The sequence below is a fragment of the Ascidiella aspersa genome, chromosome 4, assembly GCF_963924565.1.
Source record: "Ascidiella aspersa chromosome 4, kaAscAspe10.2, whole genome shotgun sequence".
NCBI lineage: Eukaryota > Metazoa > Chordata > Ascidiacea > Phlebobranchia > Ascidiidae > Ascidiella > Ascidiella aspersa.
Window position 1 is genome coordinate 11812619 of NC_139450.1, and position 19832 is coordinate 11832450.

General features: G+C 38.6%; 3 protein-coding genes across 3 annotated transcripts in view; 1 reads left to right on the top strand and 2 right to left on the bottom strand.

The window, feature by feature from the left end:
• Positions 1-1163, bottom strand: part of LOC146147876 (sucrase-isomaltase, intestinal-like) — a 31605-nt gene extending 30442 nt beyond the window's left edge. The window contains exons 1-2 of the mRNA XM_083387953.1: positions 1055-1163; positions 714-843 (exon numbers count right to left, since the gene is read on the bottom strand). Coding sequence (XP_083244079.1) covers positions 714-843; positions 1055-1117 — 193 coding nt within the window. The 5' untranslated portion in view covers positions 1118-1163. The remainder of the gene's footprint in view (positions 1-713; positions 844-1054) is intronic.
• Positions 1164-2263: 1100 nt separating this feature from the next.
• LOC146147877 (elongation factor G, mitochondrial-like) overlaps positions 2264-19832 on the bottom strand; it is a 48341-nt gene continuing 30772 nt past the window's right edge. The window contains exons 12-16 of the mRNA XM_083387665.1: positions 12532-12601; positions 11629-11721; positions 8352-8499; positions 5733-5950; positions 2264-3530 (exon numbers count right to left, since the gene is read on the bottom strand). Of these exons, the coding sequence (XP_083243791.1) occupies positions 3390-3530; positions 5733-5950; positions 8352-8499; positions 11629-11721; positions 12532-12601 (670 nt within the window). The 3' untranslated portion in view covers positions 2264-3389. The remainder of the gene's footprint in view (positions 3531-5732; positions 5951-8351; positions 8500-11628; positions 11722-12531; positions 12602-19832) is intronic.
• LOC146147878 (uncharacterized) lies at positions 14868-17864 on the top strand. The gene is made up of 4 exons (XM_083386754.1): positions 14868-15099; positions 15385-15500; positions 16756-16860; positions 17628-17864. Exons 1-4 carry the CDS (start codon positions 14976-14978, stop codon positions 17862-17864), a joined length of 582 nt encoding a protein of 193 aa, XP_083242880.1. The 5' UTR covers positions 14868-14975.

The window sequence follows — 19832 nt, forward strand, 5'->3', positions numbered from 1 at the left end:
TTTTCTTGTTTTTAAATAGCCAAATGATATCATCACATGGCTAGAAACGGTTAAAAGTGATATGTTGCATATTTTTTGTAAAATCTAAGCATATGTTGTTATATTGACAGATAAAAAAATCTTGGTATCTTGCATTAGTTTGATTCACATATAAATATACTGTACAGCAACCATAGTAATGTTGAGGAGGGTCGCTTTTAATTTCCAGTGTGTCACAGTGTATAGGTTACAAAATATATAAATAACAACCCGCGAGAATGTTGGCTTTGGTTAGCCTACTAGTGGTGCATAAGATTAACAAAAGCTTCCACTTAAAAACGACCGCAGTTTTAACAAAACAAAGATTAAATTCAATTGGGCCGACGATAAAACACAAGGGATAACAAGCTGTTCCCCGGGGTAAACTTTAGTTAGGACCGCCGGCGATCGCTTAGTGACCACAATCACAGCAAAAGGCAAATTGCTTTACAACCAATTTGCGTAAATTGGCTTTATAGTGTAAAAAACATGTAGAAAAATGTGCAAATATTTTTCGCACTAGTTACTTTCAAATACTTAGGTCATCTGTTGACTTACCTTGCACAAATCAGCTGGTCGCGGTTGTCATTAAAAATTGCAATAATTTTTGCAGATGGTTTAAATTAAACGATTTTAAGCATAGCAACAGTGGGCTTTTGGAAAAAAAATACACAATGAAACAGGGTTTAACTCACCAATTACTTCAAAATAAACCGGAAGAACAATCACAAGTGTTACTACTGCCAGAATAGAGATTACACCAGCAATTTTCAGAAAGGTTTTTGATGCTTCCCGTTCTTCATCTATGTCGAATTTTTTTCCGTCCTAAACAGAACGATTAGAGCTCTAGATTTCTTAAGATGCAAATATTTTGTAGGCATATTCCAATCTGGTTTAGCCGTACAAATCCTGTTTTGGGCCTCTTGACATACAGAGTGGTAACATAAATCTTATAATAAAGAAATGATAGGTTTTTTAAACCAGGAAAAATCTATACAATTAAATAAAGTATCATTAGTAACGAAAAAAGCCTCACCTCGATTGTCATTTCTCCTACCGACTCTATTGTATCTTCCGCACCGGCATTATTGTTTGCCATGCTTGGGAGATCCGTGATTTCTGCTCACGTCGTAATCACATGTAAGGTAACCTCTATCTCTGCAAGCTAGAAGCGATCACTGCTGTGGGAAATAAAGAGTTATATTTCGTTGTACATTTTTCCGAGAGAATTGTCCCGGAGGACTTACAAATTAAAACACTGGTTTGCCAAGTAAACTTCTAACGCACAAAGACGACTACGACTTTCAGTGTGATATGAGTAGAACTCTAGCAATACGCAGGCAAATTTTCCTAAAGCTGTACGATGAAACGTGCAGCTTCGGCAGAAACTGTTTGAACGTTAATCAAACCCCGTACCCTATTTTTATCGCCGCTTGGAAGGTTGCAGACGAGCAATGATTAACCCAATGTTATATAAAAAAGGCCGTACGCTACTTGAAAACAGGATAACTGCAAGCAAAGCGTTGTTTACCTAGAGCAATCGGTGTCAGGGACCGCAAAAAGCGTTTCTTAAGCAACTTACTTTGTCAGACCCTGATTTCATTCCCGACTGCAACGCAGACGGCGTTTTCGTACGTTGCTGACCACCGTAATCAGTAACACCAAGTCACGCGTAGCAGCTCTTTTGGTGACCTGTAGGGAAAATTGCATGCAGACGGAACCGAGGGTCGTAACGCTAGGTCGCTTCATTAGTATCTTACCGGTACGTAACATGTTCTTCAGAGTGTCAAAAAAATTTTTTTAATTTCATTTAAGTCAATTGCAAAAAAACAAAACCAGCGAAGACATAAAGTCCATACCAATGTCGTCGCAAGTCATTGACTTGAAAAACTGTTATTCTCTAGTCTAGATTTTAGACCAGGGGAAAACCGTGGTAGGCATACATTGAGAGGGAAACAAATGTAGGAAATATATAACAAGCAAATCAACATGTAGCAACTAAACTGCTTTACATACAAAGAAATAATTATTAACCTAATTTTATCTGACAATCATTAAGGAAAATACAAAGTCTGGTTTTATTTAATTTAACATAAAGATAAATTATTAGGATTATATTTGTATTATCTTATTATTTGAAAGTGTGCCCAAGTTATGTAACAGTTCAACTTATTATGTAATATTGTTTCACTCGTCAAACTTAACTGCAAGTGACTTAATAAGTAACACTTAAAAGCACTCCAAACATGTTTCAGGAGAGTTTATTCTCCGGCGCGACCCAACGCTACCGGAACAAGGCAACGGAAAAAAACGCCCATACGCGTTTTGTCGGCGTTAAGTTTATCCAACTTTACAGAGCAAACAGGCTGCGGTACCCGCGCCCCAAGCTCGACCAACAAACCGTAAATAAATCAACAAAATCATTTTAAGTGCGCCAAGTTACGACCGAGCATGACAAAGAAGGTCGAAATATAGCTTTCTGCAACTGTGGACCGCACGAAAGCAGAATAATCCCCAAAGAGGCTAACGTTCGACAGTTTAAATACGTAGTATGTATCCCACTGAACAATCAAATCAGTTCATACACAAATTTGAATGAAACCCAAAGTTATACGATCAATATAAAGCGTGCATAACGTTGGGAATGTTGGTTGTGGTTACATTGCTAGCTGATAGCTGTCGTCTTTTCGAAGCTAGAAGAACCGACGTAACAACAGTTAACGAAGAAAGCGCGTTTAATAGGTTTGTAGCTTTACGAGCGATTGTAAACGAAGTTTACTATTGAGGTTACGCAACGAAACCCGCAATGCAATACCAACGACAAACAGGCCAATAACCCGAACGACATGGCGGGAAACAAACCTAAAAGTGGCATTTTTAAAAAGCCATTTTTCTAGAGAAAAAAACAAACAAACAAAATAACGCCGATTGTACGAAAGACTAGGGAATACAACATACGAAACTTGACTAATGGGTGGTAAAGGAACGGGGTTCGATCAAAAAACATGCGTACGATTTTAATACGTGTATGAAAACGTGCCTAAGGTGACACATCACGTCAATAAATAAGGAAAAAATCAGCACGAAAGAGATAAGTCACATAGTTAGCATTTAAGGACAGAAATGGCACACGTTTTTTTTTTCATTAAGTGTCTCGATTAATTGTTACCAATTAGTTGAAACGACTAACCTTGCAAAATAACTCGAATTTGATTACCTACAGTCGATATCTTGAGAGTGGAATGACATCGTGAAAATATTTTCTCTTTAAGGAAACGACATATTCGCTTTTACGTTTACCCATGTCAGAACAAACGTCGAAAAAACTCAACATTTTGCCATGAATCGGCTTTTAAGTCTTTTCTTGCCGCTTATCTTCTTCCTCCCTTTTTCGTCTTCGTCTTGCCCTGGTCCGGATTAAGTTCTTCCTGGTACTTTTCGGCCATCTCCTCCTGCAAATCTTCGGGACAGGCTTCGTAGAAGGCAAATTCCATCGAGTATTCGCCCTTGCCCTGCGTTTAAACGGCCGAGGTGTAAAACAGTTTTGTAACATTTTTATCAGAATGGGTTTGCCAAACTCATTGTGGCCTACGCGCCTCGCTCGATCAGAGAGATAAAGTGTTCTCAAATTTGGCTTAGGTGGAACTTGAACAAGGGACGGCAAACCTCCCTTGAAACCGACATTTATTGAGTCTTGCAAAAAGTATAAAGCAACATTGTCATATAAGAGTTAACTCCTTAAAAGCAGCGGATTCAGGCAGATTCTATTATTCGAAAGAAATTTTTTATTATCCCCTGAAAGCTGTAATCATAAAAAACACATCAGTATATGTACAGAGCATTGACTGTAAAAAGGATTTGACTAAACTTACCAAGACAAGCGTTAACAGAATATAACTAGGTAGGAGAAAATATAATGGGAATAAATTCCCTGTTTGGAATTATTTACTTGAACCACATATATATATAAACATTGGCTTATGTGTTTTGATCTTGTACCAGAGACCTTTAGATGTTACACTGATGCAAGAAAGTAACAGCACTCGTTTCGGTGTTACCAAGGGAACCATCAGCAATCCTTGTCGGAAGTAGTCTGCCTTAAAAATCATTTTTTTACAACTGCGCTGCGATATTTTAACCTTTAGTCAGGTTTTCTGAACAATAAACCGAGTGTTTCGCGTTTGGCGTTAAGCACTAAATATACGCAATAAGGCATTGGCAAAAGTACATACCACCATACTTCGTAGCTTCAAATCGCGATCGCCAGCTTTTGAAACAAATGAGGGAAAAGGATATGTTTAATATCGTTAATAGCGGACAAACGGACAAAAGATCATCACCGTTGCTTTTAACTAGGCAGTCCTCGCATCATTTCCCCCGTTTTCAGGGACACCTATACCAGCCATATGGCTTGAAAAGTAACGCCAGGTGACAACTGAACGCAGTCACGCACACACAAACACACGGCCAGGGTTTGCGTTTGCACTATTAATAGTAATCTAAATACAGTGCGATAAATCATTGAGCAAATCGGGCACGTGCTTGCCAACACGAATGTGAAGGTGGTCGCGCCGGCCGAGGTTTCGAAGAGAACAACAACTTCTGCGTGCTTGGCACAATCTGGTACAGCCATTTCGGGGTCAACCCCCGATACTTTAGAAATGCAGGTATGCTTGTAACCACAGCGATTGTGTTTGGGGGTAAATGACCGCGTTTGACTTTACTCTATCCTAAGAATGTTGATTGGCCAACTTTGTTCGTGGTCTCCTACACATTCCGCTATATAGTTTTATTGAATAGAAACAAAATATTTTTTAACCCTTAATATTGCTATACAGCTGTGTTTTTTAACCTGTTTTTAATAGGCCCCTTTAGTAATTGTAAAGAGCGTTGCACCGCTTCCCCAGATAATAAGCAAGTGGCATACCAAATGCGATTCCGTTTTATCGATTACAAACCTTCGAAAGAATTGACATTTTTGAGCAGGTGTAATTTCTTGGAGAGTACAACCAGGGGCGGATCTAGGATTTGTTTAGGGGGATAAAGTCACAAAGTTATAACATGGCATAACATGAAACCTGTTGCTATCGAGCGAACTCGTGCGCAAATATGCAACATTGAAGGTGGGACTGATAATTTGCGTTTGTTTCTATAAAATTGACGAAACTTTTAATTTAAAAAAATATGTGTCGGATAGACTACACAAAAATGTTGTGGGGCCATTCACTTCACAGCTATACGGCTTCATTCAAACCAAACAAATCGTATAAAGCAACTTGACCTGTATTGTAATTTTAGGGTGATATGTGTATTTTTAAAAGACAAAAAACAAGTCATGGCATGCACAGAGACTTTTTAACAAATTATAATGAAACGCTGAAAAGTTACGTATCTCCATTGGTTTAGCTTAAAATAAAATATATAGCTGTATATCTATATATAAATATATATCAGTGGTAAAGGTGTGTAAATGACGTTTTTCTTCATCAACTGTACCAGAATTTTTTGACCAAATATAGCCTAAATCGGTCGTAAAATCGAGAGCATACCGAAACTCTAAAAATTCATGAAAAAACATATCGTTACACAATACAAGTAATATGGAAAAGACGCTTGTGTAAACCTTACCTGCATGACAACCAAAAACCCGACACGGCCTAATTTAAAAATGCGCTTGTCTATCTAAACCGGTAAAAGTAGAAACTGGTACTGACCTCGGTCTGGGATCTGAGCTCTGACGCGTAGCCGAACATCTTTGCAAGGGGAACGTGACAGACCACCACAAAGTACTCTCCAGCGTCCATGTTTTGCTCCTGGACGATCGCCTTCTTTCTGTTGATACTGCCCATCACAATCGGAACAAACTCCACTGGAGCTGTAATCTCAACCAGCATAATCGGCTGTAGGATCTGCTTCTCGGCCGCTTCGAGCGCTAGAGACAATCGGACGTTTGTTTGAGCCGAATTTTAAACGACAACAAACCAATTTTTGCTTCGGCTGCTACTCGATATGTAGTGGTTCAATATTCAGGTTGTCATTTCATTAGGATCAACGTGTAGGATAAGTTGTAGATTTACTATTTTAAAACGCTAGTAGAAAATGCGTTCACTTATAGCAAAACTAAATCTTAACAAAAATGCGGGAGTTGCTATGAACCGCAAGTACAAAAAAGACTTTACATATATACAGAGTGTTGTCGCTAGATACAGGGTGTTGTGTTTGAAGTTATCAAGTTACATATTACACAGTGTTGTGTTAAAGTTACCAAGTTACAAGATTCCGAAAACAGGCTTGTACAAACTTGATTAGTTGCAAATCAAGAAGGTAACATACAAAACAAACAGAACAGAGTTCGTGCTTGAAGTTTAATGGTTAATTATACGAGTATAAGGCATAAAGGTTCGTGGCTAGGTAAATATTCTTTTAGGGTGTGTAGGGGTCTTGGAGTATTGGTCTAGTATGCAAACCCGTAAACACATCTTATCAGAAAACCCAACATCACGTATCCGTCGCTGCTATGTTACACAGTCACAACCTGCATGGCGCGTCAGATTACTTTAACGCTATAGTTTATCAAGCCCAGAAATGGTCAAATGTCTCGAAAAGCGACCAAACGCAGCTAATCTATCACGTGTTACACAAGCTGCGAAAAACGCACAGCTGCGGCATCGGCGACTTGCAGGCCTTATTAGGAACAACCCCCGCATTCCAGTAAAGCGCTGTGTTTGCAGTTAACCTCGAAACCTTATGAGGCAACTCGAAGGCAACTGTTTTCACCGCACAAGATTGACTATATCTTAAAAGCGGCAATCGTTCTTAGGAATTATTAGGTGTTCTCGAAATTTCACAAAAATAAGTAAGGTAAATACTGCTAACTTAGGGTGCAGGTGGGCAATCGGCAAAATGACCTAATTAAACTAAGAGCGAATTTTCAATAACGCGCGATCAGGGCAAATCGATTTGGGCCACAACCTTTTGCAAACCGATCCATACAAACCGCAGAGATCTGGCGACTAAGGAAAGACGTTGAGACGAAGTGAAGAAACCACGACTCGGAAACCAAACTCGATTGAACAGGACAAAAGTTGCATTATAAAGTAAGCGGGCAAAGGTGAGTATCTACCTTGGAACGTGATTTAAATCTGTGATACAAGACCTTGTTGTCACGTTGGTCGAGTCAATAACAAGTGAAGGTATTGCGTCTACTCACGGAACGACCACGCCACTGAACCAAGCATAATTAATTTGATATGAAATTTAAGTAGAATACAATTTGAGGAAAATAGCGTATACATTATTTATATAAACAAACATATTAAAACAACAAACGTTGCTGTCAGTGTCTGCATTTGGTGGACAAACTTTGGTTGAGCCGAAAGCGTAAATTAATTTTGAATTGTTATGATTTATTTCATGTAATAATGATTTACAGTCAATTACAAATGTTAATTGTGCGCAAAAATTGGGTATTTTTTCTTACGCACATTCCTACAAATAAAAAAATTGACCCTTCCAAAACAAATTTGAACATTTTTGAAATTTTACAATTGTATGTATGCCCCAAAAAGACGTTTCTCGTTCAAAATGATTTTATTTTATGAAAAATAAAGAAAATACGTTTTATGGAAAATAAAGAAATATGTTTCAGTAACCTTATATTTTAGCAAGCTTAGGCAATACCGTAAAATCGTGAATAATTTTCGTGCTTAAGTGAAACTGAGGTTAAGTAAACAGTTTTGTTACTTTAGGCGTCTTTAAATTTATTTGAAATTCAACAAGGTAGTCGATGTGCCCCAAAGATTCCCTTATATCCGAACAGGAATACCGTTGTACAAATTGACATAATCTGTTATCCTTGTCCAAAAGCCTAATCGGGCCAGGGTGGGCCGCAGTTTAACGTCTCGAACAAATTTGCGCTGTAAATTTACTGTGTACAGAAACTCCTCGGCGGGGAAATTCAGTTAACGAAAATAACTCTATCAAATGTTAAAATACCCTTTTGTTTGCTGTTAAGAGGTAAAGCTAAACCATTTACATGTTCGTATATGTGAATTTTGCCTTCCGCACTGACAAAGCGGTTAAGGCACTCATAATACCTGTAATTATGTGCCTTTAAAGCTAACTAAAAATCAAGTTTATACTTTACAAAGTTATGATATCAATACTGAATTTTAGATATGTAGTTTTGGCGTATGGGAGAAGTACTTGCCATCACATAACAAGGTAAATTTATAACATTTTATACATAACGTTCTGGTTCATTGGTGTATTACAAACACGACGCACAATCGCCGCAGTATGTGAGTTTCAGGGCAAACGGGCGAACGACTGACCTTTTTTGGCAGCGAATTGGGCACAGATCCTGAAAGCGATCTCGGACGAGTCGACGATGTGGTGGGCGCCGTCCTCCACCACAACACGCAAGCCTGCCATCGGCGCGCCGATCAGCAAGCCTTCGCTGAACGAGTCTTCCAGAAAACCCTGAAAGCGCAAACTCGTTTGAACTACATAACAAACAGAAAATGCGTCAACACAAATTTGCGCATATTTTGAGTAAATTTATAGCCCCGTGTGAAGGTGGATATTCCATTTTATTACGTATGACGTATAGTTAATCTTTAACCTTAGCAGCTTAGCCAATGTACAGTATAAACTAAAACCCAAAAGGTTTTCGCAAGTATTTGAAGAATTATTTTGGAGAGTTTTTGTTAAGGTTGTTGGTTGAACGCAATACGCCGTGGGTTAAAATTAAACAGCTATCCACTCTGCACCCTGCCTAGTGTCTATATATAGTTTCAAACCTTGAACGTAGGCTATGCCGTTTTCGTGTCTTGACAACATTTACAAACAAGGGTCCGACTTATAAACATCAAATTAATAATTGAAAGAGTTTTTACTTCAAGGAATTTAAAGACAACGCCAATTAAATTTATCATCGTTAAAAACTTTCGGAAAATGTGTAGAAAAGTTTCGTAAAAAAAGGTCTTCTTTGAGACGCATTGTCCGGTGCAGTTTTAATGCCAGAAACTTAACACAGCATTATGGTTAATGAAAATGAAATTAACTTTAGTATAAACTTAGTATACACCCGGTTAAACAAACCCAAACCTAAAAACCCTCTACAAACGCAGGCTGGCTTCTGTTTAAAACACAGAAACAGTATTTTTGTTTCACTGATTAGCGAGGGGATTTCTATCAAAAGTATACGCGCGGTCAAATGGCGAGAAACCCAGAAAGGGGGTGAGTCCTTACTTTCTTCGACGTCAATTGCAATCGTGTGTCAAACTGGCGGCAAGGGGTTCTTAAAACATCGAAACGCGTTGGTTTTAGAATGATGAATCACGCTAATTTGAAGCGAAGTTGACACAGGCCACGAAAGCGTCAGATGATATGACGTTCAGTGCACCGAGCCCGGGGTAAAACAAGGTAAACAACCCGGCAAAAACACAAAGCCTTGACCTGTATGTTTTATTCTTATAAGGCGGTAGAGGGAACTTGATTCATATACAATATACATGTTTATAATAGATCTTCAATTTGGTCTCTTTAAAAAATGTAACACCGTATCAATTATCTTAAACCGTAAGACTTTGTAGCCAATGCAAGGCTAGAATGAACACTATTAGGTACGGTAGGAACGTCGTTGCTTAAAATTAGCCCAAGTTTGGGTTGTTATCCCAGTTGTATCACACACTAGTATAGAATTTAATGGTTTATTTCATTGGTTCAATCTGCCTGAAATTACGATTGTCGTTACTTTTATATGAACGATAGATTGATCTAGCCATACCCCTTACCGTGAACCCCTTTTATTACATAAATTTTAAACAGTTTTTACGGATTCCAGTCAAGGTTCTTTGACTGATATGGCATACCCGTTAGCCCGGGTGCCTAAGACACCCAAGAATGTCCATCATAAAAGCTGGATAAACAATTAAAACTAATACAGTTTAAACAGTATATAGTTCACGGGATCCAGTCATGTCTAAGACACCCAATAAAGTTCAACTTAAAAACTGGATAAATATAAAACTAACTGCGCCTTTTTGGTCGCCAGAGGAATAAAATAGGGTTGGACTTAAGCACTCGCCCACTCGCCAATGCGAGACCAAATTGCTCTTGGCGAGTGGTGATTGGCACCCACTCGCCCGACTGGCGAGTGGCTTCGGCGAAAAATGTAATTAGTTGGTGCAGGACAACTTGTGTTAAGCGCCACTACTAAAAATATTTTCTTAAACACTAAGGTGCAAATACATTCAACACTTCACAAATAATAAGGTTATTCGAAGACACGTTCAAAGCTCGTAACAAAGACTCTTTGTCCCGTTTAAAAAAAATCGTTTACCGGCGAACATCCAAAGACGTAATTGCTGCAGTAGTAAACAGTTATGTGGTTTATTGTTTAACTTCAACGTCGTTGACGCCTTTGGAAAAGTTTATTGGACGTGCAGTTTTGGGTAACAATAAGTTCAAAGCAAATCTTATAATAATATTTATAAGCAATGTTTTTTTAAATGAGGGACTAAAACGGACCACTGAACTCTACGATATTTGAAATATCGCCTACTTGTGTAACTACAGCTGAGCATTAGTAATTAGTCTACGTAAGTATGTTGAATAACTGTATGTAAATATTTTATACTGTATTTAAGATAGATACGAATCGAAACCATTGCGGACGCCCTTGGAAAATAGAAACGACCCACAATAGGGCATCGCGCCGCACAGAACCTCTGGTGCATATGGTGGTTAACTCAGCGAATAAATGGTTTAGTTGTAAATTTACAATTATTTTGTCATAATTTTATCTGTTCAAACAGCAACTACAGTGTTGGGCGAAATGTGGCGTTTTGTTTGTGGCGCGAAACAACCTGGATAAAACAACGTCCTTGAAGCACAGAAAAAACAGAATACGAAAAAAAGAGAGCGCAAGGAATTGACAGTGTTATTTTTTCACTAAAGAATACTTCGGCTGAAAAACATTGTTTTAAGCGTAAACTGCTTTATATGTCATTCATTTGTTCATCCATGCATAAAAATAAACGACCAAACTTTTATAAAAACAAATGTTTACGATAGGTTAGAAAGTACCCGCTCAGCCGCGGTCATAGCCGCGCATTTCATGTAAAGTCAACGTAAAATTCAGAAAAATCGCTCAAACGCGACAAAACTTTCGTCGCGTTAACAGTTTTCAGTATAGTATTCCATTTTCAGTCGTGCAAATTTTACAGATAACTTTATTACAGCCGCGCAATTTAAAGCTGCAAAATTGTCTCTCCCGCACAAAATCTAAAGTTTACAATCAGGTGTTTACGTATAGAAAAATACAGGTTAACGATAACCCAAGAAATGACCGCGCTAGGACGGAAATTTGCAGACAGCTGCCAAAAATTTGGCGAGTGTTATTTCGTCCTGGCGAGTGCTGATTGATAGCCGCTCGCCAAACTGACGAGTGTAATTTTTTGCTTAGGAACAACCCTGTAAAAATAGAAAAACTGCATAAATAAATCATATTGAACCCGCGGTTGAGATTCCCGCGGGCCCCCGACCTTCCGAATGCCGCGCGCCCACAACACAAATCACTGGCGATCGTAGTGGAGGACAACAAACCTTCTTAATCGATTTCATGTATTGTCTGGGCACGTTGGTTCCAGTCGTTTTGTCCACAAATTCCAGCCTGGTGTTCTGCTCGTCGGGCAGGGCCTGTGGATGACATTAAATGACGGGTCAAACACACGGGTTACTATCGAGTGCTCGTATAGACCAAAGACAGGCCGAAAATCGCGCACTTTCTGGAACGTTCCCGCAAAGATTGTGGACACTGGAAGGCGGGGAGGTTTTTTGGTTTGTTTCTATTCTGCTGTTGAGAAATTTGCGCTCAAAAGCAGAACCCTAGGCTATCAGAAAAGGTGAATCGAAAGCGGTAAATAAATGCCTTCCGAATTATGGAATGTGTTTGGTGCAGTTTTGTTTTGTCGTTCTGCCCGGGACTACCTATCGTGTTTGACTACACTTCTTGATTAACTTTTCCGGTACAGGTTTTTTTGTTTTAGTCAAACAAATTCTAATAGTGCTTGGTCAAAGCATATAGGTTCGACCTCAGTACGAAATTAGAATAGGAAATTTTCCTTGGTTTTTATCGTTGTTAATTTTTTTGGCAGAACTGATTAAAGGTTTGTATGTGGAGTTTGCGCGAACGCACACGTTGTTAAATTTTCTTAACGCCAGATTAATGGAAAGAACGGTCTCAAGGTTTTAGCTAATGGTCGGTTGGTTTGGCTCAGTTTATGCCCCTCTAGACATAACAGCGAAAAAAGCATGAATCAACTGTTTTGACCTTTAAAGATAATTTGTACACACAGAATCAAAGTGGGAGTGGAGCAATCAACAAACCTTTAAAAAAAGCTATCGAAAAGTCAACACGAGTGATAATAACGTTTATAATGCAAGCACTTATTTTTGCTCGGAATACGCGGAGAATGCGAAAATAATGTTTCAAATAAACTTGCACACCTCCATGTATCCAATGAGACGTCCGTACTGACCGGCACCTCCGCTCTGCCTCTTATGGATGTGATCGAACCTAAAGAAGAAAAAAATTAAAACCTTATTTATGAACCAACACAAGGCAGCCGCGATCAATCACCGAAACTGTTCGACAATACTTTTTTGTGGTAAACGGTTTACCGTCATTGGAGTACTCTTACAGGTCCTTTATTCTATTAAAAAGCAGAATACGCAAGAATTACACTCTATGACTTTCCGGTAAAGGTTAAGTTCGATCATGCTTTGCATGCTGTTATACTTTCGCATCACGAGAACAAATTTCCCGCGACCTCTTCAAAGCGACGTAATTGGATTTTACCCAAGCATAAAGTGATTTCGGAGGTCCGTCGGGAATTGCTTTAATAGGACATCTTGACCTATGTGTACTTAAACCGATAAATGCAAATTAAACTCTATAAAAGCAAGGTTCATTAAAATATGCGTTAAGAGCGTAAACAAGTAACTTAAAATAATTTTAGAAAGGGCATTGTTTTTTGGCGTAAGTATACCAAAATTAGTATAAAAACAGTACAAATTTTTTTTTAAAAGCAAACTAAAAAAATAATAGTATAAGCGAAGCGAGTACACCAATTTCATTAAATTTTTCTATTTAATTCATATTTCCGGTGTTAATTTTTTCATAATACATATTGTCCTTTTTGTAGTAATGTTTTGAATCATGCTTAGTAAAATAGGGACTATACGAATCTTTAAAAAAAGTTTACAAATGATCACTAATAAACAAAATCCGATAAAAATTTGGCAATTAACACTCAAACTTAATGCAGGGCAAACGAAGATGAAATTCTGGTTTTGCCTAAAAGCAAAAAATATTTGAAACGCAACCATGGGTGGTGTGTATAGTTAGAAAATATATATTGGACATTGAATAAAATATAGCAGAGAAGTTTTACATTAACCGTTAAAGTGATTAGAATATTGCAACATACAACCGTTGCCTCTTCCAAGGATAAAATTTCTCGATTTAAATTACAACGTTACATTTTATAGCTATTAAATTTTGACATAATCTCTCAGGATCGACTGGCAAAGGTTCTTTTAATGAGCTGCTCATTTCTTTTTTGTATCTTTTAAAATGATCAGTGTTTTGTAACGATAACACTAAGTGTGAAATTGACATAAGAAGCGCATTAAATTTTGCTCTGCGCTTAATAAGACACAATCTGGTGTTATTTTGCTGCAACCGCCGAATGAGGATGTTAGCACAACAATCTGATGCTCGACTCTTTATCTATTGATGTTTGACACACGAATGACGTGCCCAAATGAACGCTAACGAGGTTTGACCCAAACCCGACGTTCACATGTGCAACAAACTGTTAGATTACGCTGTCACCCTCGAGTTAATGTTCGAAAATTAAACCACGAAAAACTACTTAGTATGTGTTTCCACAACAGAATCCTGCCCTCCAACAGAACATTTTTATTATTTTAATATTTTTTACTATTTAGTTATTTGTGCAGATAAACTGATGATATGATTAATTTAAACAGCGAAGTGCATATTTATATTAAAAGTTTTACACTTTGCTGACTGATTATTATTCAAGTTCGAAACGATGCGCTTCTCAAGCTATTAAGAAAAAAGATTATTTTTTATTGAAAGTTTAAAAATTAGTGGGCAAAATTACGCGTCATAAAAAAGAGACAAACAGTGGTGTTATAGGGGATGGCCACAGTATGTGGGTGGTGGCATTCAGGCCGGCCAATAACCTTCCTATCGTAAGACAAAAATAAATATTTTTTTTTAATGTAATCGATATTAACACGACCTTTTACACGTCTAAAAAGAACCTTAGGCTGGGACGCGTTATCTGTCCCTAAACACCCTAAGCGGCATCTACTTTATACGGCGCCCAATTTCGGACAAGCTTAACAGGGCCAACGCGGCGAAAGGTCAAGCACGAATGTTACACAATGGTTGAATACATGAAACACATCAAAATCCAGCGCTTTGAATGTCCATAGTGTTTCATAACAGGAGAATAGCAAACGATTTAATTGGATTAACACGGCCTATTCCGGCAACATCACCAGCGGTTGCACGGGATTCCACAGCTTCATCTGGCCGTTGTCAATAATGCATCGGCGCCGCGTCGTCCCACGCGGCTCGGCGGCTAGCCAACAAGCGACTGTGCATTTCTAATGTGAGAATTGCGATTAATCAGGTAGTCCCGATCGGGCGCCGTCCCACGGAGCCCTAATTGGGATTTTTTCCCCGATTTTTCGCGCGCATAAAAGTCGGACCGCGCGATCTACGACGGTACAAGCCTAGACAGGAATCGATATATAGAAGAGTTTTAAAACGCAGCAACCTCCTTAGCAGACGACACGCATTTCAGGTGATTTTTCTATATACTTTGTGGAGCGCAGTTCAAAGAAAGTTTGCAATGGACGTTTTTTGCAAGGCAGCAATTTTTCTGTTTTTTGGCCTCGTTTTGACGGAAGGAAGATTCGTAATTCCGCCGCAGAACTCACTTCGCGACGACGGAGTGGCAGTGTCACCAATTTCAGGTAAAAATTGTCAGGCCGAATTCGATTATAAAAAGCGTATTCAAGGTTTCTAATTAAAAAAAATCGCACGAATAATTTAACTTGCGGAAACCGTTTTCACACAAACAAGTTTTTGAGTGCGTTTATAAAGGTGCGTTTTATGTGTATGACTGCGTAGTGCTTTGGTGGTGATTGATGTGGTTCACAAGCCAAGATAAGGTTATCGGTACTCGAATATAAATGTCAAAATTAACAAAAAATGCCTTCTGTCTGAAATAATTATTTAATTGCTAGTTAAATTTACAGCGTGCGACGAGGTTCTCTCCAAGACGTTAGTTCGCCTTTTGGTATCCGAATACAACAGGATCGGCGCTTCAAATCAGCTCTACGTGCCAGCCGGCGTGCCAGCCGTCGAATGCAAGGTGGTTATCACTGCTTCTTTTCCATTTGACTTAGCTGTAATGACTGTATTCCGGTAATTTCAAACGTTGTGAGCTGTTTTTCCCTCATAAATATATTGGGCACAGTGCGGAGGTAAACTACCAAATAAACTTTTGCGGAGGTAAACTACCAAGTAAACCACAATTCAAAATTGGGGACCAGAGTTTGAAATAATATACTTACCCTAAGGTAGAGCTAACGGTTACAGTGGGCCTAATAGCTTTTCGAAACTTGTCCGGTCGACAGCTTGAAACGCATCAAAAATCCGTCCACATGTTGGTAACGTGTATATATATGGTTTGAGTGCAATAAAAAAAAAAAAAATGACAACCTAAATAAACAAAATAACAAGGGCATATTTTAAATGAGAAATACAAAATTATCTGGACAAAACCTAATGGAGGAAACTGTTGGGCACTGTTGTTTATGGTTGCACTAAATTGTTTTCACTAAACGTAATTTTAGATGAAATGCCCATAAGTTACACTGACATAAAATTCTCATGCAAGATGCTGTTTATTCTACACCCTGACTAGGATTGGCCCTGACTATAGGTTTAATCACTAACAAACGACAAAAATAGTGTTAGCTTAATCGTGGTAAAATTGTTAACTTGTTGATTGGTGGATTTAATTTTCAAAATGGGCGAAAACTATTATAGGCAGAGGTAAGGCCCTTAAATAATTCAGAAATGACCGAACTCCAACAAATCAGATGAAAAAGAGCCCCTTAAAGCTATTACAAGCAACGCGCCGCGTTTTCCAAGTTCTTTAAAACAATTGTTGACATTTTATCAAACACGTATGAAAGACATAATGTATTTTAAGCTACACGGTTTCCATATTTATCGCGTTGGAGCGAATCCAGGTCACTGCGTCCCAGAAGATATGATCACTTTTTCACGCGTCGATACGGACCTATATAGGCTCCAGCGCACCATTTAATCTATCGGCTATCCAATAAGCATTCGATTTAAAATCGAGGCGTTGTGTTGGTTTAACACTAAGTTAATAAACATATCTGTCCCGCCCACTATTCCCAAGACGTGGCAACGACAGACAAAAAATCGATGGAAACATATGTTGAGAACTTAAAAGAAGCAACCAAGTATAACTTAAAGGTCGACAAACCGCATATCGATTTTTCCTAATCATAATAAAGCTGCCGCAACTAACACCCAGGAGTGGAGTGTGATGGATAATCGTTCGGCATTTAACGCTTGTATTGTCCATTTAGAGCATCGACGGGCAGGAATGTGATCTTTACGTTGATTTGGCGCCGACATCTTGCAAGAGAAGCACTTCGACATTCTGGTTCGATTGTCAGCCCATCTCGTCACAGGTTAACCTTTTGTCCGTAGTCATTTTTGCCCGAACCATTTTGGGGCAAATATGCCATTTCAAAAAGTTTACTTTTTAACCGCCTGTTACAATTTAACACTCGGGCAAAGTCAATGGTCCTTTTTTTAAATCGTTAAGGACACTCGGCTTAAAGATAAAGAAAGGGTTTAGCCATTATATTGAAGTTTTGTTATCGAGCAGGGCAGCTGAAGTCATTGCGCGTTTGGTTGATGATTTATCCCATATTTCGGAATTTATCAGTTTCAAATTTGCATAGTATGCGCCAGTCGTCTTGCGTTAAATTTTGTGTGTGATGTTGTCACATCCTGTAATCTTAGTGAATTTCGTGTTTATATTGACCAGGGTTTTGGACCAATCTTCCGTACGTACAGTCATCGTTTGTGTAACGTTTTAAAGTAACGGGATTCAGGCAACACTAAAATAAACATTATTTTAATATAGTTCTAGTCAAAAGACGAGAAGCCAAATATTGTAGAAACAGTTCAACAAGAAAAATCTCACTCTGTAAGCCATAAAACACTAGAAATGTTACCGCCAGATAAGCGAAAAGTCTCCTTTAAACGTTTGTTAAACATTGGAATCTTTCAGAATAATACAGAAGCTGGTCGGAAGACCGTACAACTTAACCCAAAAAACACCTAAAGCAAAACAAGAATTTAACACTTAACATGGCAATGCTCTGATCCCTGGTCAAATAGCATTACATCAAAAAACTGTTTGTATAGTGGCATTTTTTACATTCCACAGGGTATAAAGCGCTGCCGGGGAACAGTCAACTTACAAAGTGGTACCGTCGAGGTACCGTTGCGTTGTCAAGGCAACAACGGTCCGCTTGGCTTTCCCAATCAAGTGAACAACAACATGCAAATGGGAGGCGCGGATGGATACCCCAATTTCAACGGGGACGGCTTTTTGGCGGAGGACGGTAGCGAGGTTATGAAGAAGAAGTGGGAAAGCACTTCTGGCAACATCCAGCCGTTTTAAAAACGTTTGGGAACGGTACAGGACGACCACTTTGCCACAAATTTTGTTGCTAGTTTTCCTTGCCATTTTGTCGTACTGAGGTATTTTTGTCGGTGTGATTTACGGACCTTTCCCTTTCGCAAACGATTTTTATTTATTTCCAATAAAGTGATTGAGTGGAAGTAGCAGAAACGACAAGACCCAATTATCAATATAGCCTAAGGCTATGGTAAACCTAACAGAAATAAAGAATAGGTGAAAAATTAGGGTAAGGACACATCAGACAACTGGACTGTTCAAAGGCTGCCTATTTTTCAAACTATAAAACAGTTCCCAGAAAGAGGGTTTAAAAATACAAAAGGTCATAAAAACTCTCAACAGAGGTTGGAAGCATTGCACGTTTAAAACTTAAACAGCTACATTTTAAAAGTTTACGCATAATTACCCTGTTTATATATCAGGTCACTATAGCTAAAAAAATTATGTTAACCAGCCAGGTGTCGGACAATCACGATCAAGGATAGTCTGGAATAGCTCAGTAAGTAGACAATGCGTCGTGTGTCAAATCGAATAAACTGGCCTTGTATACCGCCAGATCGTGCAATAAATGTATATCTTGGGCGTGTTGTACATCGCGAAGGCGGACTGCTTACATGTCGCGTACACAGAACATGTGTTTCGCGAAAACAAAGATGCATGATTGTCTAACAATAAACTTTGGAGCATAATGGTTGGAGGTTGTAGTAAGACGTAATAAGAATATCAAAGCCCATACAGAAGTAGGTATCATTTTGGACGTTTCGAATAACTCTTTATTCATTTTCAACATGAAAAAAGCGCCCTTTTGCCAAACTGTGGACCCAACACAGGCAAACGGCGTATACATAAATGTCAATTGGATAATTAAAAGCGTCTCTGCCAAGTTCCCAGGGTTTAAGAGGCCTTTTTCTTTCGATCCAAACTTTGCAATATTGTCGATCCGGACAAAGGTTCTATGGGCGATAGCACTCTTTTTAAGTTACTGATTCAGTTGCACATTTTACATCATTTTTGCAGACAGATAACGCGAAAAATTTAAATGCAAGTATATATTCAGCTACAAATCACGTATTTTAAATTTCAGAAGAGGTTTATTATCCAGCGGGTTTGGTATACACATTTTCTCGTTTCACTGCAAACCTGTCACAAACCACTTTTAACTAACACACAGTCATCCCTTTCAAGTAAAGATCATTAATAGTTTTCAACTCATGGAAAGGTCATACGCGCTGCGAACTATCGTCGATTTTATGAAGTGCAACGTTCGACTCCTAGCATCAAACCCACCACTGTAATGCTTTTTTGATGTGTTCATTTTTCTTATTATACCGGTATACTGCCATAAAGATATTTCATTTTTTTGTGTCTTTTTACTTTGCGTCTTGTTGGCCATGTGTGTCATTCCCTGATAAAGGCTTTCTGAATAGTTAGCCGAAACGTTGGATAAACAAATATATACCAGAAGAACTTATTTTTAGTATATCCAAGCAAGACGCGATACCAGCTAAAATAGCCAGGTATCCTCGCAAGGGCTTCTCAATCAGAAAAAACGGTTTACTCTGCCGAACGTGACAGGAAACATCAGCCGGCTTCGGTCTGGAAAAGGCCGACTTGGCTACAGCATCGGGAAGGTTGACCGCAGTACCTCGCCTCGTTATCTACCGACAGCTGAGCAAAATCGGGCTTCAGAATGCCGCACTAGTTATTCGTTGAGGCAGACTTTCGTCGGGAGTTTGTAGAGAGTGCCTTCCATGAACACTGAACAGTTATCGTTCGGCATCTCTCAGGAAATGTTGGTAAAAAGGACAGTGGCAAAATAACTTGTATGTGAAGCTTAATACACCGCTTAGATTAAAAGGTTTAAATTGATAATTGTATGTCTGGTAAGTTCAGAAATTACAGTGCACAGGCTTGGAAAATCAATAGATATCGCCTTAACACAAATTAAGC

Excerpts from the sequence above, each read along its gene's own strand:
- LOC146147878 (XM_083386754.1), top strand. The coding sequence starts at position 14,976 with ATGGACGTTTTTTGCAAGGCAGCAATTTTTCTGTTTTTTGGCCTCGTT. Across the intron at positions 15,501-16,755 it reads TGCCAGCCGTCGAATGCAAG|AGCATCGACGGGCAGGAATG; the intron begins GTGGTTATCACT and ends TTGTCCATTTAG. Across the intron at positions 16,861-17,627 it reads GTCAGCCCATCTCGTCACAG|GGTATAAAGCGCTGCCGGGG; the intron begins GTTAACCTTTTG and ends TACATTCCACAG.